This window comes from Strigops habroptila, chromosome 7, assembly GCF_004027225.2.
Source record: "Strigops habroptila isolate Jane chromosome 7, bStrHab1.2.pri, whole genome shotgun sequence".
Taxonomy (NCBI): domain Eukaryota; kingdom Metazoa; phylum Chordata; class Aves; order Psittaciformes; family Psittacidae; genus Strigops; species Strigops habroptila.
Window position 1 is genome coordinate 2,854,696 of NC_044283.2, and position 23,668 is coordinate 2,878,363.

The 23,668-nt window shown below is 46.9% G+C and overlaps 1 protein-coding gene and 1 long non-coding RNA gene across 2 annotated transcripts in view; one reads left to right on the forward strand and one right to left on the reverse strand.

Annotated features, from left to right (window-relative positions):
- Positions 1-2,454: 2,454 nt before the first annotated feature.
- On the reverse strand, positions 2,455-5,686 carry LOC115610543. The gene is made up of 3 exons (XR_003992274.1): positions 5,578-5,686; positions 4,703-4,832; positions 2,455-3,069 (listed from the first exon to the last, which is right to left on the reverse strand). It is a non-coding gene; the product is annotated as an uncharacterized LOC115610543 (long non-coding RNA).
- Positions 5,687-7,210: 1,524 nt separating this feature from the next.
- Positions 7,211-23,668, forward strand: part of DDRGK1 (DDRGK domain containing 1) — a 42,340-nt gene continuing 25,882 nt past the window's right edge. The window contains exons 1-2 of the mRNA XM_030492230.2: positions 7,211-7,391; positions 12,954-13,112. Of these exons, the coding sequence (XP_030348090.1) occupies positions 7,304-7,391; positions 12,954-13,112 (247 nt within the window). The 5' untranslated portion in view covers positions 7,211-7,303. The remainder of the gene's footprint in view (positions 7,392-12,953; positions 13,113-23,668) is intronic.

Here is a 23,668-nt window from a genome sequence, read left to right on the forward strand (position 1 = left end):
CCAGTGCCTCAGCACCCTCACAGGGAAGAACTTCCGTCTTATATCTAACCTAAACTTCCTCTGTTTCATTTTAAACTCATCACCTCTCATCCTATCCCTACAGTCCCTGATGAAGAGTCCCTCTCCTGCATCCTTGTAGCCCCCTTCAGACACTGGAAGCTGCTCTGAGGTCTCCACGCAGCTTCTCTTCTCCAGGCTCAACAGCCCCAATGTTCTCAGCCTGTCTCCATATGGGAGGTGCTCCAGACCCTGATCATCCTCGTGGCCCTCCTCTGGACTTGCTCCAGCAGCTCCATGTCCTTCTTGTGTTGAGGACACCAGAACTATACACAATACTCCACGTGAGGTCTCACAAGAGCAGAGTAGAGGGGCAGGATCACCTCCTTGTGGAAAATGAAGAAGAGTTCTTCATTAATTTGTGCTGGAAAGCCTGGTCCTTGGGGCTGTGGTCACTACTCATGTGCTGTCAGCTGAGTCACAGACTTTGAAGGACATTTATTTCCAGTGGAGATGACTGCCCTGAGAATGAGATAGATAGCCTCTTTAATGAGATGGGGTTTAATGGAAACATGGACATGTGAAATGAACGTGGGGCTGCAGTGACAGACTTCATAACTAATGACTTCTAAACTGGTTACGATTTACATTTTGAGAAGATACAGGAAGCTCATTAAGGCTTTAGACAACCAACACTGTGGGTCAGAGCAGAGAGGAGAGCGCTCTGCAATTGAAGCAGCACTGTATGAAAATGATATCCAGAATGATAGCAACCACTGAACATCAACACCACTATTTGTATAATGGTTTTCCACCCCAAAGCTGACTTTGTGTAGAAGACCAATGTTTTTATCTCTGGTTTTCAGCTGCAAAATACCAGGCACAGAAAAGTAACCTGCCCAGTGCTGGGATTAAGCTCAGATGAGCAACACGGCGTCAGTCAAGGGTGATTTCCAGCAGCAAACACAGGTCTAGAAGTACAAGTCTTTTCTAGGAATGTGCCCATTCCCAAGAAACGTTGGTTAGGAGCCATCTGGTATAAATTATAGCCAAAACAGATGAAGAAAACAATGCAGATGAATTGCTGGAAAGACTTCCAATTGTTGGAAAGACTGCACACAGATGCAGTCACAGCCGCATGGTCTAAACTGGGTGATCAGGGCATTAACCAGAGACATCCATCCCCTGCTTGAAATCAGGAACACCCAAATCCACACATCCTGCACAGCTTCACTGTTCACCAAAGAGCCCATGAAAGGTTTTGGATTTGCTTCAGTGCATGGCAGGAAACTGTTGAGAATCACTTCTCCCCACTGCTGCTGTTGCAGCTTACACCAGTGCCTTACACTGGGCTCTGCTGCACGGGGCTGAGTCAAACCCAAAGGTAAATCCCCACCTCTGTGGCTATGTGGGAGAAAAGCATCTCAATTTCAGTCTTAGGGATTTCACTGCATCACTCTTCGTTTTCTTTAATCCCCCATTAGCACAGCAGTGTCTACCTTCAAGTATTTTTGAAGACCCGCATAAGGAAATCCTTAGACTGACTTCTGTTAGGCTGATTTCTTTTAGATGTATATTTTTATTGGCATTATCTGTTTCAAATCTTCCCCCAGCTTTTAAAGTGAAAGAGGACTTTACTTGATCACCAACCCTCACTCCCTGCATCACTCGGCCAAGAACACCTGCCCCAGAAGAAGCTGTGGCTGAACTAAACCAGACACTCACAGAATCCCAGAATCCCAGACTGGTTTGGGTTGGAAGGGACATTAAAGCTCATCCAGCTCCAACCCCCTGCCACGGGCAGGGACACCTTCCACTAGAGCAGGTTGCTCCAAGCCCCTGTGTCCAACCTGGCCTTGAACACTGCCAGGGATGGGGCAGCCACAGCTTCTCTGGGCACCCTGTGCCAGCGCCTCAGCACCCTCACAGGGAAGAGCTTCTGCCTCAGAGCTCATTTCAGTCTCCCCTCTGGCAGGTTAAAGCCATTCCCCTTGGCCTGTCCCTACAGGCCCTTGTCCAAAGCCCCTCTCCAGGTTTCCTGGAGCTCCTTTAGGCACTGGAGCTGCTCTAAGGTCTCCCCTTCAGGAGCCTTCTCTTCTCCAGGCTGCCCCAGCCCAGCTCTCTCAGCCTGGCTCCAGAGCAGAGCTGCTCCAGCCCTCGCAGCAGCTCCGGGGCCTCCTCTGGCCTCGCTCCAGCAGCTCCACGTCCCTCTTGTGCTGTTGCCCCAGAGCTGGATCAGGCTGCAGGGGGGGTCTCCCCAGGAGACGGAAACCCAGGGCTGTGGTTCTGCTCTTGAGGCAGAGCCATGACAAATTGTCTCCTTTAAAACAATAAAACTGTCAGTAACTCTAGAATAAGAGACCTAAGCAAGCAGAATCCAATTTTCCTCTCCCTCATTTTCATCTTGTTTTCCTGCACGTCTTAATTTTGCAGGTTTGTTCTCAAAAACTAAGACTGTTTTGATGGAGTATGCCTGTTACTTTTATTTAAATCATAGAATCATATAATCTACTAGGTTGGAAAAGACCTTTATGATCATCAAGTCCAACTGTTGCCTCAGGACTGGAACCTCCAATCCCAATCCCTCCAATATGGTTTAAGGTACATTTAAAAGTTATCTCAAGCAACAATAAAACATGTTATTTCTCTTAAAGCAAGTGATCCAAGTAGAGCAGTGAGAACAAAGCATCAGGTTCTCACCAGAACAGGACAGGTCTGAGAAGCTTCTTTAGAGGCTTTGGGGAGGTGCTGAGCTACCACATGGTGCACCAAGGCCCTGGGTGCAGTTCACCCATCATGCAGCGTTACCAGTTCATTGCACACCGATTCCAACACTCCACAGAGTGCTTCCTGGAAGGTACTGGAGATACTGAAGACCTTTTGTGCCCACTGGCACAAAGGAGTGCATCCAGAAACGCTTCCATTCATCTATAGATGAGCATTTGGAAGAACTCCAGAGGTCCACGTCCAAGTGGGAAGGAGCCTGAAGGCAGCACTTGCATTATTTCTCCCTGTAAATATGTTCTGTTCCACGGAGGTTACATCCACAGTAAATTCAGGCATGCCCAGGCACTGGAAAGCAATCATCCATGTGAGAAAAAACACTAGAAAGTTCCCCAGTGTAAATGGAGGTGCCAATTTGCATTTTCCTAGATAATTCCAGCCCCAAAAACGACTCCCAGGAGGCAGTTTGCATCCAGCCACCCTCTTCTGGAAGGCAAAGAGAGTTTACAAGTGTGGAAGGCAGCATTTTGTGCCAGTTGGCCACAGGGCCCAGGATACATTTAGTTCCTGGATGCACTTAGTTTATTAGCACAGATGAAGCTGAATTGCCTCTACTTAGAGCCTCATTACCAGACATCAATACATGATGCCACCGTGCACATAGTGAATCAAACACTCTGGGACTGCATTCCCAGCTGGATTAATCCTTGTTAGTGTTGCAAAGAAGTGATGATCGCTTGTGCAAGCGTATATAATTCCTCTATATAACAAGGCATTTGAGGGGGGAATGTGCTACCTGACTGTTCATGAAAATAATCTGAAAAGCCACATATTTTGCCCCAAAATCTGCCTGGGTCAGGATCAGGAGCTGCCCTGATGCTGGCTGAGGAAACCACACGGTTTCTGGATTGCTGTGATCCCACCATATTTGAAGACTGAATGGGACAAATCATGCTCTGACTGTGGCCACTTCACTCAGTTAACTCCCACCACTCATCACAGCATTCATGGATATTTTCCAAGTGCTTTGGTGGAAAGTCAACCTCAAAATCCTCTGAAATCTACATGGAGATTAAAGAAATCAGAAGGATTTCTTCCAGATCTAAACTAGGAAAAATATAAAAGGGACAGGCTGAGAAAGCTGGAGCTGTTCAGCCTGGAGAAGAGAAGCTGCGTGGAGACCTCAGAGCAGCTTCTGGTATCTAAAGGGGGCTACAAGGATGCTGGAGAGGGACTCTTCATCAGGGACTGTAGGGATAGGATGAGGGGTGATGAGTTCAAACTGAAACAGAGGAAGTTTAGGTTAGATATAAGGCAGAATCTCTTCTCTGTGAGGGTGCTGAGGTGCTGGCACAGGGTGCCCAGAGAAGCTGTGGCTGCCCCATCCCTGGCAGTGTTCAAGGCCAGGTTGGACACAGGGGCTTGGAGCAACCTGCTCTAGTGGAAGGTGTCCCTGCCCGTGGCAGGGGGTTGGAGCTGGAGGAGCTTTAATGTCCCTTCAACACAAACCACTCTGGGATTCCATGAGTCTATGAAACACAGCCGAAGGGATGGAAAACGGTTCTGGAGAAGACCCCCGTGTCGTAACCAAACTGAACTGAGCATTGGAGGCACCAGCGCTCATCTGTAAAGTTTAAGCTCTATTTCTACACGGCATAATGGTGACACCTAGAGGCAAAACTTCATCTGCAGCCCAGAGAGGAGCAGAAGACATCGCATCTTTAATATCACCTCCTTATTAAAGGCCAGAGGGACCACACAAGCAAATAAAACACATATCATTCACACAAGTAAGGTCTGGCTGCAGGGCAAGGTCAGCAGCTGGATGATGACAAACCCCATTAAACTGTCATTAAAGAGTCACCATTTTTCAAATGTGCAGGCAAAGACATGGAGAAACCCCCAAACATTTGTCATTCGAGTTTTATTTTACCAAGAATCCTGATCATCACATAGAAAATAACTTTTGTGTGAAGCATACCCTGAATATATCCACCAGGAGCGCTTCAATTCATCATTCATCTAACTGTGGATAGGTGCAATTTTCCTTGTGCCTCAGAAGTTGCCAGAGGACACGTCCTTTCCGACCACATGGTGAGAATTCCACTAACCTGTTAAGAGAGAAACAGACCAGAGACAACAGAGTTTGAGCAAAGGGGCAGTGCCACTGATTTCCAAAATGAGATTTGAATGGTTATCACTAAAATAAAACTTTGTCATGAAACACTTAGTCTGTAGTTCAGTTCCTTTTCGAGCACATCCCACTGTGTCACTGGTTTTCCATTGGTAAGACTTTACAAACTTCTTATAGAAGCTGGTTTTACTGTGGCACATCTGAATGTGTCTCGAGCTCCTGACAGTCTGTGTCTGTCACAGCTAAAAGGTCTTTTGGATCATGTCTAGATGTCCAATAGCCTCTAATATCCATTTTCCATTTATTAAACCATTACCCCCAAGAGCAGCTCTTTCAAAGGCCACAGGAAAGGGATCTCCAGAGCAAGAAAGGGCTCCAGCAGTCACAACTTTACAACCACAACGCAAGTCAAAATGAGTAAAGCTGAAAATACTCGCTTACAAAAGGATTGGGGCAGAGCCCCACAAATGGTTTCAGATTTGTTCTCCACCCCAGCTGCAAGTTCCTGCAGCACCTTTTTGTGCTGATACTTGCACTGATCTGGCTAAAAAACAAATCCAGGAAAAAAACATGTATTAGTTCCCTGCTCTGGCCCACTGCACAGCCACAGAGTGCTGCTGGCAGTAGATGGGGAGGGACAGGAGGCAGATCCTCCATTTGGCTGGGTACCAGCATTAGATCAGCCTGAAGCAATTACCAATCTACACACAAAGGCCACCCACCTTGCTCTGCCTCTGTACAGGTCATAGACTCATAGACTCACAGGATGGTTTGTGTTGGAAGGGATGTTAAAGATAATCCAGTTCCAACCCCCTGCCACGGGCAGGGACACCTTCCACTAGAGCAGGTTGCTCCAAGCCCCTGTGTCCAACCTGGCCTTGAACACTGCCAGGGATGGGGCAGCCACAGCTTCTCTGGGCACCCTGTGCCAGCGCCTCAGCACCCTCACAAGTAAAGAACTTCTGCCTTATATCCATCCTGAACTTCCCTGTTTCAGTTTGAACCCATCACCCCTTGTCCTGTCATTCCAGTCCCTGATGAAGAGTCCCTCTCCAGCATCCTTATAGCCCCCTTCAGACAACTGGAAGCTGCTCTGAGGTCTCCACGCAGCTTCTCTTCTCCAGGCTGAACAGCCCCAATGTTCTCAGCCTGTCTCCATATGGGAGGTGCTCCAGCCCCTGATCATCCTCGTGGCCTCCTCTAGACTTGCTCCAACAGCTCCACTTGACTTTTAAACAGATCACCTTCCTCTGGACAGCTTGGTTTCCTATTTTTTTACCAAATTAAGCCAGTTCACTACATGAAACAGCTTGTTTTGGGCCTGCTCAGGGTCAGACTCTCCGACTCTGTCAAGGACAAACTTCCTTTTGTTTCTTCAGCTGCCTGACATGCTCCTGAGCCAGGCAGCTCCAGCTTTCCATGCCTGCATACCATTGACTTAAAGGCAGAAATTAGAGATTACTCATAGGTGTAACTTAAGCTCCATTGCCAAGGACACCCTCACAGATGGCATACCCAGCACAGCCCACTGGGGTGAACCCATCCCTGGCAGTGTTCAAGGCCAGGTTGGACACAGGGGCTTGGAGCAACCTGCTCTAGTGGAAGGTGTCCCTGCCCGTGGCAGAGGGATTGGAACCAGATGATCACAGTATCATGAGGGTCAGAGGGGACCTCTGGAGATCATCTACTCCAACCCGCTGCCAAGGCAGTGCCACCCAGCGCAGGTTACATACGAACGTGTCCGTGGTGGGTTTGAATGTCTCCAGAGAAGGAGACCCCACAACCCCCCTGGGCAGCCTGTTCTAGTGCTCTGCCACCCTCAACATGAAGAAGTTCTTCCTCCTGTTGAAGTGAAACTGCTCGTGTTTTAGTTTATGGCCATTGCTCCTCACCCTGTTGCTGACAGAGTCAGGCACCATCCTCCTGGCACCCACCTTTGAGCTATTGATCTGCATTGATGAGATCCCCTCTCAGCCTACTCTTCCCGAGACTAAACACCCGCAGCTCCTCCAATCTCTCCTCATAAGACACCCCCCAGCCCCCTCATGTTTAAAGTCCCTTCCAACCCAACCCATCCTACGATTCTATGACCCGCTGCACCCACTTAAGTGCATGGCTATGGTTGAAGCTATAGTTTTACCTCACAATTCCCAACCTTTCCTCATCACTTCCCTCCCTTTAACACCCGCACCCCACGTCCCCCCTTACCGACCGCCACCGCTCCCTCACAGCCCCTCACACTCCCTGCCAGGCCCCCTCCCCTCGAGGGCTGCCCGACACCGCGCCTGAGCAGCGCCGCCGCGCGCGCCCCAGCGCCTCGCTACTGCAGGCAGCATGAGGACACCCCAGCGCGGGGGGCCTTGCGGCGGGGAGAGGCGGAGCGTACCAAGTGCCGCCCCCCCCCCCCCCCCCCCGCACATACACCGGCGGCCGGTGCTGTGCCGGAGCATGGACGCCGTGCTGCTCGCCATCGCCGCCACGCTCCTCGGTGTCCTCCTCTTCTTCGCCACCCGTCTCCGCGGTCAAGTGAGGGAAGGTGGGTCACGGCCCCACGGGGGCTCCCCCCCCCCCCCCCCCCCCCCCCCCCCCGCCCCGTTCCGGTGGTGGGACCGCCCCTGCTCTCAACGGGGTCGGAGGGGGTGCGCGTCTCCATGGCAACCGCGGTGGGGGCGGCCCGCCTGAGGCCTTCCCATGGCGGGGGGATCCCGGCGGATCCCGGTGTCCTGCCCCTTCCCTCCGCCCTCTGGGGTGGCCCCTCAGGCCCCGGGGTTGCCCCGGCCGGCGGTGAGGCCTGCTGCCGCCGTGTGGGCCCGGGCCTGGGGTGAATGGGTTCGCCGTGGGGTTAGGGTCTGGCTGGGTTGTGCTGTGGCGCTGGGCTGAAGGAGGGTGTCCCTAACGCTGCTGTTGCAATGGAGTGGAAGCCACGGTGAGAGGTGATGCTCTGGGTCCTGCTCGGTGGGTTAGTGCTCCTGTCAGGCATGGCACCCCCAAGAGCAGGCTGGTCTCTCTGCCCCATGACAACGGTACCCACTTGTGCTTCTTTTCCACCTCAACCAGTGCTGGAAGGGCTTGTTACCCATCACAGGCTTCTGCACGCTGTCCTGGGGACAGGGAGATGATACAGCACTTCAGCCCGCCCTCAAACGGGGTGTTTTATTGCTGACCAGCAGTCAGAATCGTACAGTTGTTTGCATGGGGCTTGGAGGAACCTGCTCTAGTGGAAGGTGTCCGTGCCCATGGCAGGGGTTGGATCTGGATGAGCTTTAAAGTCCTTTCCACCACAACCATTCTATGATTCAGGTTGGAAAAGAGCTTTAAGATCATTAAGTCTAACCATAAACCAAACACTGATGGGTCCATTGCAGCAGCATGTCTGAGTGTTTTCAGAGTGGAAGGAGGGAAGTTGTTTAGCTGTGAGGTCTCAGGATTTACATTTAACTAAGACAAACATTGAAGCCTTTGTCATTATCACACCACCAGTTTCCAGGATTTGGGGTGATTTGGGGTTGTTTTGGTTTGCTTTTCTTTTAAGGGGGGGTGTAGCTTTGATAACGTGTGTTTTAAGAGACAAAGAAAACCACAAAACCCAGGCATTCCAGGGCATGCACAGGGAATGTACGCTGGTAAGGACGTTGTGTTAAAGCTTTGCTGATAATAATGAGATTATTATTTAAATTTCAAATCACATTTCAATAAATGTTATTTTCAATCCATTATTCAGTGTTATTATTCAATCAGTAAATTTAAGAACACATTTCTTACACCTCTGCTGGTATAGACCTTGTCTATTGCTTAATAGATTGGAAACTGATAAAGTTGGTGATTTAAAGCTGAGCTTTTGATGAAAGTGACTGAAATACATAATTTCCTGATATTAACTTGGGTAAATCAGAGGCTATGGGGTTTGGGAGGATTTCTCTTCTTTTTAAGCATACAGAGTTCTAGCTAAAATGAAACCCAAACATTTATTTTAGATGGTGTGGATCCTCAAAAGGCTTTAATACTAGTTGTGAGCAGCTTGGTTAAAGTTAGCTTACACCCAGGATAATTTAACCATGTTGAAGCCTGTGTTTCAGTGGCAGCTTTTTGACCCTTCCACATTGGTCTTGCTTTACTTTATTGTGAGTTAAAGATAATTTCTACCTTAATATGCTGATTTCTGTCATTACAAAGTCCTTTGCAGAATGACTTTTTTCTCCATACACAACAGAAATTAGTTTTCAAAACCTGTGGTGTATTTAATGTCTGCAAAACTTGCTCTTAAGCAGGAGTTTGCTCTCCTGTTCCTTTTTCTTACGTGGTAAATGGAAGCTGCTACAGCTCTGTTAGTAAATCTGTGTGAATTCAGCTAGTAAGGCTGTAAAACATGGAAAAGGCTTGAAACCAGGGACACTTAACCTGGAGAGAACTGGTGGTGGCCTCACTTATTCTTTTGTTGTTAAAGTCTGGGGGTTGGAGCAGCAGCTTCTCTTTATTCTCTCCTGGGGAATTTCCTTTTAAACTTGCCTGTTTTAGAGAATGAAAGGAGCTGAGGATCACCAAGAGGTAAATCCTGTAACTGTGTATTTCCTTTCAAAGGTCATTTGGAGCAGCGCAGTGGTTCCAGCAATTTCATGCTTGGGCTTGTTCTGCTGAGAATAGAAAACCTGTAGCATTGCTGGCTTTTATCCGTGGTTGGCATATCTGTTTGTGAACAAGCCTTGAGGTGATAAGCTGGACTAGGGAAAAGCACCTTCCTGGGAAAGCCGAGCACAATTCCACCTGTGGCATGTCGAATTGCTTTCTCCTTGAATTTCCCAGGTTAGCTTAGTGTGAAGGTGGAAGATAGTGGATGCCACCAGCGTGGGGGGGAAGTACCATGAAGGTGTGAGGGTGCTGTAGGTGGAGCTCTCTGCGCATCAGTGTGGGATGAGGGAGCTCAAGAACTCTTGTGTCTTGCTTGAAACTTGCCAGCCCAGGTGTTACCCTGATGGACTTGCTTATCTGATAGAACTGAGGATGGTGTGCTGTGATAGCAAAGGATTGCTTCACAAGGGAAAATGTCTTTCCTCTGAGTGAGTGGGAATTTGCAAAGCCTTATAAAGGAGAAGATTTTTACCTGCGAGATGTAAAATTAAGTCCTAAGAAGTCTGGGTTCTGAAAGTGTTCTTTCCAGTGATATAACATTGCAAAGACCTGGGGGTGCTGATTGATGGAGTTGAACATGAGCAGCTTGCGCCCAGGCAGCCAAGAAGCCACCAGCATCCTGGCCTGGATCAGCACCAGTGTGGCAGCAGGACCAGGGCAGTGATTGTCCCCCTGTGCTGAGCAGTGGTGAGGCTGCACCTCGAATCCTGTGTTCAGTTCTGGCCCCTCACTATAAGAGAGACATTGAGGCGCTGGAGCAGGTCCAGAGAACTGGATGGGCTTTAAGGTCCCTTCCAACTCAAACCTCTCTGTGATTCTGTGATTTAAGTGTATCCTCTGTGTTCTGTGAGGCCACCAGTCACAGCCCCATGCATGCAGCTCTGGACAATCTGTGTGCTTCCAGTTTGGAGGGAGAAAGAGCTTGTCTGATTTTCTAGTCATTGCACCAACTGATGTGTCTTGAGCCACATAGGCAAATCACTGACCCCTGAAGAACCAGCCAGGTAGAAGCATTGTTACATGAGTGAATGATTCTTTTCTCCTCCCCCTCGTGAAGGATGGGGAGAAATGCAGTGACTAACATTCATGTTTCTCAAATATCTGTCCAGCTGAATGCCTACAGACAGAAGCCATAGGGGGAGGAGGGAAGGAAAAAGCTGTATTAAAGCATATTGTTTCCTACTAAATAACAATCCACAGTGTTTAGGTGTCTTCTGCTGTTTGTGTGAATGCTTTGGAGGTCTGACAAGCACTGTCCAACAACTGCCTTGTATGTTTGACTGTGATATGGGTTGGGTTTTGTGGGGTTTTGTGACTTTCTAAGCCCTGTTAACACTGGTCAGCTTTGAAGAATTAGTCTCCTGTGGAGAACTTAATTGAGAAAACAGCATAGCTTGGTTCACACATTGGTCTCTGTGAGGGTTAAGCACCTCGGTTTGAAATGAATACGTGGCTTATAAATAGATTCCTCTTTCACAAAGTGCAAACCAGTCTCTGTTTCACAGGACACTGAGAACCAAAACCAAGCCCCAGCATGAGCGAGTGCTTTGGCTGTGCAGGACCATCACTGGAGGTTACTGGGCTAGACCCACTGAAGCTTCCTGGTGAAAGGGTGCTGAGGTTGGAATTGCACTGTATGTCAAGAGCTTTGTGAGAGAAATAATGCATTTGTTTAAAAGGTCTTTTGGCAGAGTGAGTATTGCTGGCATTTAGTAGCATCCCCAGTAAGTGATCTGCTGCTCTGCCTTTGCATGTTCTATAGCATTCAAAATAAGCATTATCATGCTATAAATAAGACAGGGCAAGCCTTGAAGCAAAGTGATCTGGAGCTTGCACTCTGTAATTTATTATAGACCTGTTGCAGTCCACACATAAAAGGAGTGAATGAGAACAAGAGGGTGACAGCAGTGTGGCAGTGCAGTGACTCAGTTCAAAATGTCCTGGTGTGTGTTAGAGCTGGAGTTGGCTGGAGCACTGCTAATGTCATTATTGCAGCAGCCCTGAACTGCTACAGGCTTTGCTGGCCAAATACTTCCCCACATTACTCTGCTTTGCAGCCTGGGCTGCAGCTATGTTATTGTCAGAACCAAAGTTAGCTGCTTTGAAGCTAGTTGAGATGTACGAAGATGAGCTCCAAGCACACCTTTGATCATCACGTAGATGTAGTCATAATGAATCTTATTTTCTGATTGTAGATATGCTAATAGTAGGGGGTTTTAGGATCAGAGGATGCTGGAGAGTTGGCAGAGTGGGGAAAGCATTTTGTGTCCCTGCTGGCACACAATATAATCCAGCAAAGTGCAAGAAGGTGTCCTGAGTTTAAATAAATGAGTAATTCTGCAGCTTTCCATGAGACCATTTGAATATTTACCTGAATTAAGGCACAGCAGTTAATTCTTTGCAGGATTGAGCAAGTAACAACATACACAAATACCAGTTCTGCTTATCAACAGAATATGCAAAGCAGGTATCAAGGATGATGATGCTTTACCATTATCTGACTGTTTCAGCATGACTACCATCGTTGATAGCAACAGGGTCGTGGAGGTCTTGGAGGAAAACCTGGTGGAGGGTTTTCTATGGACAACTTCTGAAATGAGCCCACTGGTCTGTTGCTTCCTATCATGCTGTATCCCAGCTGCTCCTCTGTTAGGATATTCCTCATTTTTCACATCTTACTCAGTAGCTGAGAGGATGGAGTGGAGCTGCATTGACCTTTGGTGTTCTGTCTTCCCCTGCATGTATTCGTTGGGACCTGCAGTTTCAATCAATGTGGTGGAATTAAGTTATTCTTTATGTGTTCCAGCTAGAACTTGTAATCCTTATTTGCTCTTCAGGTTTTGTTTCGGATGTAAGGATTTACATATTCCACTCTGAAACATGCATGCTCTGAGGTTTGAGTTCAGATGAATCTACTTCCAAGTTAGTACAACTTTAGAAGGGGGAATAAACAGTCCTTCAGGGTCCTTGCTTCTTGGTAACTCAGAAATGACTAAATTGCCAGAGAAAGGGAATAGTTTCTGGCAGAAGGGAAAACCAGATTACTATTAGGTGAAGTTATTACATTAAGGATATTATTTTGAGCACTTGGGGGGCTGCCTTTGGCGTGCTGATTTATTTTTGTTGTGTGTGTGGGTTCTGGCAGCTGAAATAACATTAGCACATAGCTATAGCTTTTTCTTTACGATGATCTACATGTTATTGCAGAAGAGACTGCTGTCAGGATAAAACTTCCATTGCACAGAGTGGAAATAAGAAGGTTCCAGTGCATGATCCTGCTTAATCATGGGAAAGCAACTTGCAGATATCTCATGCCATGCAGGAAAAAGTCCACATGAGAGTGGGGAGGCATTTTCTCCTTTGGAAAACATCACTGGGATTGCACTTCTGATTGCAGCAGCTGACTGCTGAAAGGACAACTGCAGCAAGCAGAGATGATGAATCTCACACCAGTTCTATTTCCCTTTTGCAGCTGATGAGGAACACCAGCGAGATGTGGCAGCAGCAGCAGCAGCCAGACCACGGCCCCATGTGGATGAGAGGGGAGATGGGATGCCAAGGCGCCGGAGGAACATGGCAAACCGGCTGATAGCCCAGAGGAGAGCACAGCAAGCAGAGGACTGGAGGGAAGGTAACGTTTCGTTCTGTTCATCTTGCAAACATAGAAATGGACCTTGGCACCAGATCTTATTATGTTTACTATGAGGGTGGTGAGACACTGGCAGAAGTTGCCTGGGGAAAATTATTCTTGACCTCAAATGTAATGGTAAATCCAGTTCCAAGAATAAGAACAAGAGGTTTATACTGTGAGGTGCTCTAGTGGAAGGTGTCCCTGCCTATGGCAGGGGTTTAGAACTAGATGAGACTTCAGGTCCCTTCCAACCCAAACTATTCTATGTTAAGGTTGGTGAAAGGGTGCATGCGGTTCATAAAGAAAACTCCTTCTCAGTTTTGCTGACTGTGGATTATTATTAGTTTTTATAATCTATTTGACTGCCCAACTTCTCTCCACACTTCATCACGTATCTCTAGATGCCACCTACTTGTAACTGAAGTGTCTGCCTCCTCTTGTGGTGAATTCTGGCAGTGTGTTGTGCCTACAGTGCATCACAAATTCTTCACTTACTTCCTAGAAGCTGCCTTTTGTATTTCCTATTTAGCCATGCAGGTTAAAGTTGGGTAATGAGAATCCACACCTTGCACTAGAATAACGAGCATTGCTTCCTTGCAAATTGGTGGGAAGCATTAATTCCCCAATGTACTCTGCAAAATCCAAAGCCTTCTTTCCAAGAAGCCATCCAGGTGGTGATCAGAATCAAGCTGATGAGCTGGAGATCACCACAGACTGCAGCAGTTTGCCTGATGCCAGCAGGTTGTTGACAACAAGTCCTCAGTTCCCATGCTGGATCTGCAGTGAATGGCTGTATTTCTGTGGTGGTGGTGGAGACAAGAATATGGTGATAAAATCTTACTACATCTTGTAAACCTCATTCCCTTTTCTGGTGAAACTTCACACATATCTTCATTGCTAAAGAGGTGATATCACCATGATTCACCTAAATAGATCCCTTCTACTTTCAGATGGTGGGTTAAGTGTTCAGGGTTTCTGCTCAAGTATTGTTAAAAGTGGGTTTGCAGTGAAGATCAGGGCCTCTTTTTGGTCTGTAGGTGAGAAACAGTGAGCACACATCTGTGTGATGCCTTGAGTAGGGGCTAGTTGCCCTTTCCTCAGCTTTTCTTGCCTTGCAGTTTGTAGAGAGCATCTTGTGCTCCTCTTGGCAGGTAAACGTGCTTTTTGAGCTGATTACGTTCAACACTTTCACAAGTGGAAAACTGACAGGTCTGAACTTTTCAACTTTGCTTCTTTCTTTTCATGTGATAACATCCTGGGAAGAAAATAGAATCTAAAAAGCTTTTGCCTTAAACTCCAGACATCAAAAGTTTGAATGCCAAAGGCCGACAGGGAAGCCGTCAAAGCAAACAGCTTATCTTTGTCACTTTAGGAACACAAGAATCTCTGTTGTTGGGCTTTATAAATAATTCCTTTGCAGCTTGCTGTACATCAGATGCTGCAGCTCTTGCATTAAGTTTTCTTTGAAATGACAGCCCTGGTTTATTTGTTTGGGGGCTTTTAATTTTCCTTTTCAAATTAAAACAACTTCTTGTTCTTTGCTTCTGTTTCATGCTGCTGTGTGTGTTTTTACTTGTATTTTGGGATGGTCTTTCCAAGTGCCTGAGCATGGATGCACAATAGGAGCACCCAAAGCCTTTGGAAACAGCATAGACTTCAATAGAGCTGTGGAGAGGAGCATCTGTCCCTGGTTCTCCAGTGTTGAGGTGTGCAATGACTAGTGGCCATTATTACCTGTGATTAGCCCCACTCTGTCATGGACTATCTGCATCTCTGCTGCAAAGCCTTTAGCTTAGCCCTGAGCTACCTGTATTAGTGTGGGGTTTGCGGGTGTTTTTCCCCTTAAAAAAGGATGTTTTACATGATTTGAAGCCCACTCAGTGGAAGTATAGCATAGGGCTGGAATCACTCCTGGGTCTGTCTCCTCTCGTGTGCATTTTTGCTGGGTCACTGCAATATGGAGCGGTTTTGTCTAGTTCCTCTATTTGAACCTGTTGAAATAGCAAATTATCCCCACAGCAGAGTTTAGTGTTATAAAAAGTGACTCGCTTGGAAAGAGACCCCAGAATGAACACAGCAATGTACAGCACCAGGCAGTGCAGAACCAGTTGAGGCACCCAGGGCTGAAGAGCAAAGCTTTTTGGCAATGGAGACGCAAACACAGTCTGGTTCCTTCAGTCTTGGCTTGTAAATGTTCTTGTTGATTGAGAACATCTGCACCTGAAGTGGATTGTTAAAATATGGTTAAATTTGTTGAAATGTTTTACTAGTAAGTTTCTGTTCTCTGTGGGGAATTTCCACTCTGGGCCTGTGGGTAGCTTTGGGCAAAGCCACCTGATACTGCTTTGTGTCACTCTGACTTCTGCCACAGGTCGGTGCAGGCGTAACACCAAATAACAGAATCCCAGCCTGGTTTGGGTTGGAAGGGACATTAAAGCTCATCCAGTTCCAACCCCCTGCCACGGGCAGGGACACCTTCCACTAGAGCAGGTTGCTCCAAGCCCCTGTGTCCAACCTGGCCTTGAACACTGCCAGGGATGGGGCAGCCACAGCTTCTCTGGGCGCCCTGTGCCAGCGCCTCAGCACCCTCACAGGGAAGAGCTTCTGCCTCAGAGCTCATCTCAATCTCCCCTCTGGCAGGTTAAAGCCATTCCCCTTGGCCTGTCCCTACAGGCCCTTGTCCAAAGCCCCTCTCCAGGTTTCCTGGAGCCCCTTTAGGCACTGGAGCTGCTCTAAGGTGTCCCCTTCAGGAGCCTTCTCTTCTCCAGGCTGCCCCAGCCCAGCTCTCTCAGCCTGGCTCCAGAGCAGAGCTGCTCCAGCCCTCGCAGCAGCTCCGGGGCCTCCTCTGGCCTCGCTCCAGCAGCTCCACGTCCCTCTTGTGCTGTTGCCCCAGAGCTGGATCAGGACTGCAGGGGGGGTCTCCCCAGAGCGCAGCAGAGGGGCAGGATCCCCTCCCTGAGCTGCTGCTCACGCTCTGGGGGTGCAGCCCAGCACACGGGGGGGTTCTGGGCTCAAGCACACACTGAAGCTGGGTCATGGGGAGCTTCTCCTCACTCAACACCCCCAAGTCCTTCTCCTCAGGGCTGCTCCATCCAGTCTTTCTTTCTGTAGTTGTGCTCGGGATTGCCTCAACCTAGGTGCAGGACCTTGCCCTTGGCCTTACTGTTAAGATATCTGGGAATGAACTCTGGAAGGGTGTTAAGAGTGCCCTGGCCATAGGTATGTTACTGTTACAGACACAGAAGTGGAGTCAGGTAGGAACTGCTGTTACCACTAAAGCATTCTGCATGTTGAAAGCCAGTTCTGCTGACTCTAGGAAATGGTCTCAAGTCAACACTTGCAGGCTTTGGAGTTGTGGTTAGCATGAGGGCTTTGTTTTCCACCTAACAATCAGGTTTCCATTCTGGAATGACAGAGGAAGCTTCAAGGGTGAAATAGTAGCCCATGGTTTCTCCTGCCTGTGCTTGAATCTCTCACAGGGTAATGGAGGGACACCAAAACAAATTGTAGCACTAGGTACTAGAACCTTGGTAACTTTTAGTAGTCCTTTCTGTAGTTGAAATCCTCATTTTCTTTACTTGCAAGTCTGGATAAGGAGTCACTTAATGCAGACAAGGAGAGTAAATGATTGTGTGAATACTCGGCTCTACACCCATGGCCAGTGGAGCAGTTAAAATCCTTCCTTTAGCTCGGTGAGGTGGGGTAAGACACTTAGATTACTTACAGGTTGTCACAGACAGAAAATAAAACAGTGAAGCACTAAATGCCTCGACTTTCCTACCAGAACTGCAACCTACATGATGTACACAGGTTCCTTCTTCACAGGTTCCATGTGGGCTGTGCTGTACATGGGGACAGACCCGCTGGGCCTACGCGGGCTTGGTTTGCCTGAGTAATGTTTTTCAGTGGTTGGTTGAGTACTGAAAGGAGGTCGTTTTATGAGAATATCAACAGCTATTAATATCCTCTGATGACCAAAGAGAGATTTTTTTCATGGGTGACAAAGTCATTCTCAAAATGACTGGGACCCCTGAGCTGTGTTCCACCAGCGTGACTTCCAGGCTGCCTTTAGAGAAAGGGGTTTCGTTGACTTCTGCTGCCCAACTTAATTCTAATCATAACCCTCCTCTCTTTCATGCAGCCCAGTGCAATTTGAGTGACTGTTATTGAAGCCTGTATGCCTCAGAACACATCTGCTCTGCACATTGTAGCAGGGTCTCTGTGCCTTTCTCCGTGGAAAATGGGTCTGGAAGGAGAGTTCTGTATTCATGTGGTTAGGTTGCTTCTGATATCCCAGCTTGGAGACTTCATTAGCTCTGCTGTATCTTAGTTTAAATTGAACCCAGACAGAAGTGGCTTTGTGTGGCTAGCTACAGCCAAGAGGAAAATAAACTCGCTGCATGGCATAAATGTGTGTGGATTTCAGGCATTAATCATTTTGGGCAGGAGAGGCCAAGCTAAGCAGTGGAAGGAAGTGTGGGAAAGGGGATAAATTGGAGTCAGGTTGAGGGTTGTTTGGGGTGTGGGGTAGTGTGAATAAATAGCATTAAATACTTGCCAATTTGAGATCCCATTTATTTATTGACTGAGGAGGATGTCTTTGGCTCTTGGTTTTGCCTGACTGATGCTCTGAGTGCATCCACTTGGACTTGATCGCCTTTGGGTACATGTAAAGATGTTTTATTGAGAGCTTTTATTTAGTTCCCAGTTATCTGCAGTAAAAGCAGTCATGCAATTCTCACCTTGAGCTTGTGCTTCCAAACCTGTTCCTTGTGCCTTGAACACTGCAAATTGCTCTGCAGTGAAGTTGGTACTTCCCTTGACACTACCTCCTCAGAGCAGAAAGTGACCCAGCCAATTCTGTTTGCAGAAACACTTTAGTCCTGTAATTTCTTATCAAGTGATAAGAAACTCATGGGGATGAACTTGTAACAGCAAGTATGGTCAGGTCATCTTGCTCTTGCTGTGGTAAAAATACCAAGGAGGATGTTGATTTGAGGTAAATGTGTTTGCTTGAAGGACTGTTGTACATTACTTCTGACAGTGACTTTGCATGAACACGCAGTGGAACCTGCCTGCCCCAACACACAATACAGAGAGCTTGTGGAGGGACAAAGGCATGCACAGGCAAAGTGCCTTTTCCAGGGTGGTTCAATCCACTGGTGAGTAGGACACAGCTTTTCTGTCACTTGAGGTGGTCTCTTGGACCATAATTTGCTGCTGTTGATTTGAGGTGGTGGCATTTTTGTTGGCTGAAGCTCGTGGGTGTCACCACATCATGATTTAAGGTGGGTACAAAGAAACAGATTTCTCTAAGAAATGATGGCAATCTCCAAACCACCAAGTAAAGGAAAGACCACCGGGTGATCCTCTGGGTGGGAGGCTTTGGTGGGTGCTGGGGGTGAGGCTGAGCTAGGTAAAGAAACCACACAAAAGAGGAGGAGGTGCCAGGAGAGCCCAGGCAGCCTGGGACATGTTTTCAAAGGTTTACTTTTAAAAGATGCTCATTCTTACAAACAAATGACTCTGACTTGCACAAAATGTTGCCAAAAAATGGGGCTTTGTTTGGATTACTACAAGCTTTTTTTGTTTCTTTGGGGTTTATAACAAACAGAAATGACTGCATCAAAGAAATAATTGGGTTTTGTTAACAACCTTTCTTTCCAAGTGGTACAAGCTATGGGCTCTCTACTTTTGGCAGCAGGATATAACTCCAAAAGATTAAATATCCCCACATCCACATGAGCTTTTAGCATTGTACAGGCTTTTCATCAGGGACTGTAGCGATAGGACAAGGGGTGATGGGTTCAAACTTAAACAGGGGAAGTTTAGGTTAGATAGGAGGAAGAAGCTCTTTACTGTGAGGATGTGAGGCACTGGAACAGGCTGCCCAAGGAAGTTGTGAATGCTCCATCCCTGGCAGTGTTCAAGGCCAGGTTGGACAGAGCCTTGGGTGACATGGTTTAGTGCGAGGTGTCCCTGCCCGTGGCAGGGGGTTGGAACTGGATGATCTTAAGGTCCTTTCTAACCCAAACGGTTCTATGATTGTACAGCTGAGCACAGGTGTAGGAATGCCCAGTACAGTGAATATTGGGTTAAATTTACTTATTGCCACAGTAATGATAAAGCCAACAGCTTTTGACAGACTGAGTGCTTTAGCTTGTAAAGTAAAAACATGATAATAGCAAGTTAATGATTCCAGCATAAATTAAATTGTAAGTTCCTCTCCTCTTTGGCTTGGCAAAAGAAAAGAAAAAGATCAGAATCTCATGTTTTTCTTTCTAAGTGTTAATCACTGGTGAGGAAGAAAGCACAAAACAAACAATAGAAGTTTTTAGAAGTTTTAAAAAATGTGATAATTGGTCATGTATCCTGAGCAGCATCTAAAGCAGCGTGACCAGCAGGTTGAAGGAGGTGATCCTGCCTCTCTGCTCTGCTTTTGTGAGACCCCACTGGGAGCACTGTGTGCAGTTCTGGTGTCCTCAACATCAGAAGGACATGGAGCTGTTGGAGCAAGTCCAGAGGAGGCCACGAGGATGATCAGGGGCTGGAGCACCTCCCATATGGAGACAGGCTGAGAACATTGGGGCTGTTCAGCCTGGAGAAGAGAAGCTGCGTGGAGACCTCAGGGCAGCTTCCAGTGTCTGAAGGGGGCTACAAGGATGCTGGAGAGGGACTCTTCATCAGGGACTGTAGTGATAGGACAAGGGGTGATGGGTTCAAACTGAAACAGGGGAAGTTCAGGTTGGATATAAGGAAGAAGCTCTTCTCTGTGAGGGTGCTGAGGTGCTGGCACAGGGTGCCCAGAGAAGAGGTAAATGCCCCATCCCTGGCAGTGTTCAAGGCCAGGTTGGACACAGGGGCTTGGAGCAAGCTGCTCTAGTGGAAGGTGTCCCTGCCCGTGGCAGGGGGTTGGAACTGGATGATCTTAAGGTCCCTTCCAACCCAAACCAGTCTGGGATTCTATGTTGAAATGCCCGTTGTTGCTTTGTGGAGCATCTAAGTCCACCATTCAAATCTTGCATCTAAAAAAGTCTTGCACGAGCACTGCTGGTTTGGGGTGGAAAAACAGGATAAAAATAACTCTCTTTTTATCCTTATTGGGTGATGGATACTGGATACTTTGAGAAGAATGTGTTTGTGCTGCAGTTCTCAAAGTAAGAAGCACGTTTTCTAAGCGGATGCTCTGCTTCACGTGGAACATTGCATCTCCCCATGCTCTGGTGTGCTGAACAATCTGGAAACTGTGTAAACTTAGAAGCACTGATGTGGTCCCATGCTGTTCTCATGAACCAGCTGGTAATCAATATTAATGGGTGTAGCAGTTGAAATCATTTTAATGCTTAATCAGTAGAAAAACCTTTCTAGTACAGTTAAACTTTGACTACTAATATCCTAACTGGTGACTCAAAAGTTAATTTTGACTTGCTACTATTCATATAGAAAGTGACTTCAGTGTTGTCAAAGTATGCACAATGTCTGCCCTTAAGACATTGCGAGTGCAGATGGTGTGTGGAAGAGGTAGGTGTGTGGTTTCTCAGTTATGCCATATGGCTTCATTTGAGAAAACACTTCAAGTCCTTTGACTTCTGCTCTAAAGGGCTCACGTCCTTTCTCTGCTGTCCTCTTGCTGTCCAAAGTGTAGGCTGATTTTTGTGGCTGCACATTAATGCTGATGTCTCATTGGGTTCCTAAACTGGATAAATACCACATTGAAAAATAAAAGTTAGAGATTGTTATGACTGTACCACCTCAGGGCTGTGTTACTCATGAATGCCCACATCTTTCCATGGGGTGGACTGATTCCTTTCCAGTGGCTGGTGTCATATGTCTAATCAATGATGGTAACATCCATATGTCTTCAGAAGGCAGAACTGTTTGTTTTGCCTGGCATCTTCCCCCTTCTCCCCCTTCTCTTACTCCTTTTGTTAGTTGCTGCATAAATAGTAAGTAAAGCAGTTAGTTGTGCCCAGAGGACTTTTTGTGAGCAGCCATATGTGCAGCTCGCATCCGTTGCCATGGATGGGAATGTGGAGGTCCCATCCCTGGCAGTGTTCGAGGCCAGGTTGGACACAGGGGCTTGGAGCAACCTGCTCTAGTGGAAGGTGTCCCTGCCCGTGGCAGGGGGTTGGAACTGGAGGGGCTTTAAGCTCCCTTCCAACACAAACCACTCTGTGACTCTATGAATCCATTTGCTTCACTTCAAAAACTTAACAGGAAGCAAGACAGACCCTTTGACACAGATGATAAAGGCAACAAAAATGTGTTATACAATATGATATATTCTATATTTATTATATATCCTATGGTATTATATGATATGACTATATCGTGTAGTCAGATGATGTTGTTTCATTTGGAGGTTTTGCATAATCTGTACGCAGTAGCTGGTAAATTCCTGTCCTTACAGAGACCATCAGCGCTCCAGCACACTTCATAAAGGTACTGGCAAGTGTTTTTAAGAAGTAGTCTGTAAATATCAAGAGATTCAAAGACCTGTGTGACCACTTCCTGTTCCTGTTGTCCTGCTTCTCCATATATTGAAAACTTTAAGGAAAAGCTCAGATTCCCTGAAGCTACCTCTCAGCTGGCCACCTGAGCCAACCCATGCTTGTGTAAAGCAGGACATGTGAAGGGATGTGAAAGCATTGTTGTAAGTCAGACTATTTCTGCTTTCTCTCTCTTTGAGCTGGAAGCTGGTGGGAATGCTTTGCAGGCTCTGGAAGTGTTGGACTCTGTAAAGATGGGCCAGAAGTGTTGGTAGGGTTGTGGCTGGGGTTGAAAGTAGTCCCATTATGTCACATCCAAGCAGTTTGGGTGAAGAGGGTCCTGCGTGCCTCAAGGCTTGGTGTTCTTTACCAGCACTGTACCATGAAGTGGGAATCAAGACTTTTGTGTCTCTTAGGGAAAGTCACTACTGAAAAACTGCTTGTGTCAAGTTTGGAGCACTAAACTTCTGTCCCTTTCCTGCCACAACCCTACACACATCCCAGAACAGCCACGTTTTAAGACATCAGATAAACTGTACAGAGAACCACCAGTATCCCCCACATAAAATACATCTTCAGCTTCAACTAGACAGTGATGTCTGATGTTGTTAGGTTTCCCCTAGTGCTTGGGGTGATGCTAAAGTGCTCTCACAACGAGCAAGCACAACTAACTGAGCATCTCGGATCTTATCTGGAGTGCATGTTCCTATGGCCTGACACCCCATAAGAGTTACTAGTGTCGGCAACTAAGAGTATGTGAAAAGTGGTTTTTAAAAGCTGCTGAAGTGATAGCTTGTTTAATAAAACCAAAATACAACCGTGCTGGTAGTGTGCAGCATCCACTCTGCTTTTGGTGGAGCTATTCTGCTGTAATAACCAATTGATTCAGCAAATCCTTTTACCATGTACTTACATTCTTGTCAGCGTGTTCAGGTTTGTTTAACACATTAATTGCACCCAGGTTTAATGCATTGTTGACCTTTAAAGCTCTGCTGAATCATGGGCTGTATCTGCATCACTGTCTGTCCTTTGTTGGATGTAACTCCCTGCACTAGAAAGCTTGGAGGAAGTGGTGCTTAAGGGATCACGTCAGGTGCTTCAAACAGGAGGAAAGCAAAGCTACAGAACAAAGGCATGTTTGATCCAGGACTGGAAAAAGGGTTTAAAAGCCTCCCTAGATTTCTGCCTAACCTCTGGCTCAGGTACTCTTTAATGTAGGTGAGATCTGAGAAGCTCTAAAAGCCTCAGGTTGAAGGGTGTCATAAATGGTGTTTTCCAGAAATAACTTTATAAAGAATAATACCAGTGTTGAACTGTTAATTTTGGAGTAATAACTGCTTGTGCTGGGTTGCTCACACGTTGTGTTTGGAACTCCCTTTGGCCCTGTATTTAAAACGTAAATAAGGTTAATTTAAGCTTCAGCAAAGTTGTAGAAGCAACTGTGTCAAATCTGAGTGTCCCCTGTTGCTCTCTGTGGTGTAGGAAGGGGGAACCCTTTTGATCATCTCAGTAATCAGATAGCAGCAATTCTCTGAAGCCCAATTCAGCAAGCCTGCCTCATATTAACTTCCATAGCCTGAAAACAACTCAGCTATTTGAGAGCCACCTACACAGCTCTCAATTGCATTTGTTTCTGATGATGTGTCTCAGTGGCTTAACCATAGTACCATAGCATGTATTGGAATTAGTAAAACAAGAGTGTTTCAAACCTACTTCTACATATTAAAGAAGGGGGAGTCTCATTCATCCGTATACTCCTTTAATAGCAGCTTGTTAGGTTTCCAAAAGAGGGGATTGGGTGCTCTGGAGAAGGCTTCCTATGGAAAACATCCTAGCACCAGACCTACCAAACCAGTTTTGGTGACTGCCACAGTACAGTCAGCTCCGGGTACAACGGCCAAGGGCTCTCATGAAACTGCATGTCAAATAGTAAGGGCTTTTTCTTCTTGTTAGCCTGGCCTTATAAACCAATGGTTCAGAGGGGCTGAGAGTGGGGAATTGTTTGATTTTTCCCCCACACACACAATGCTGAGGGCTAAAACTTAACTGTGGAAGAAGTTCTCCTGC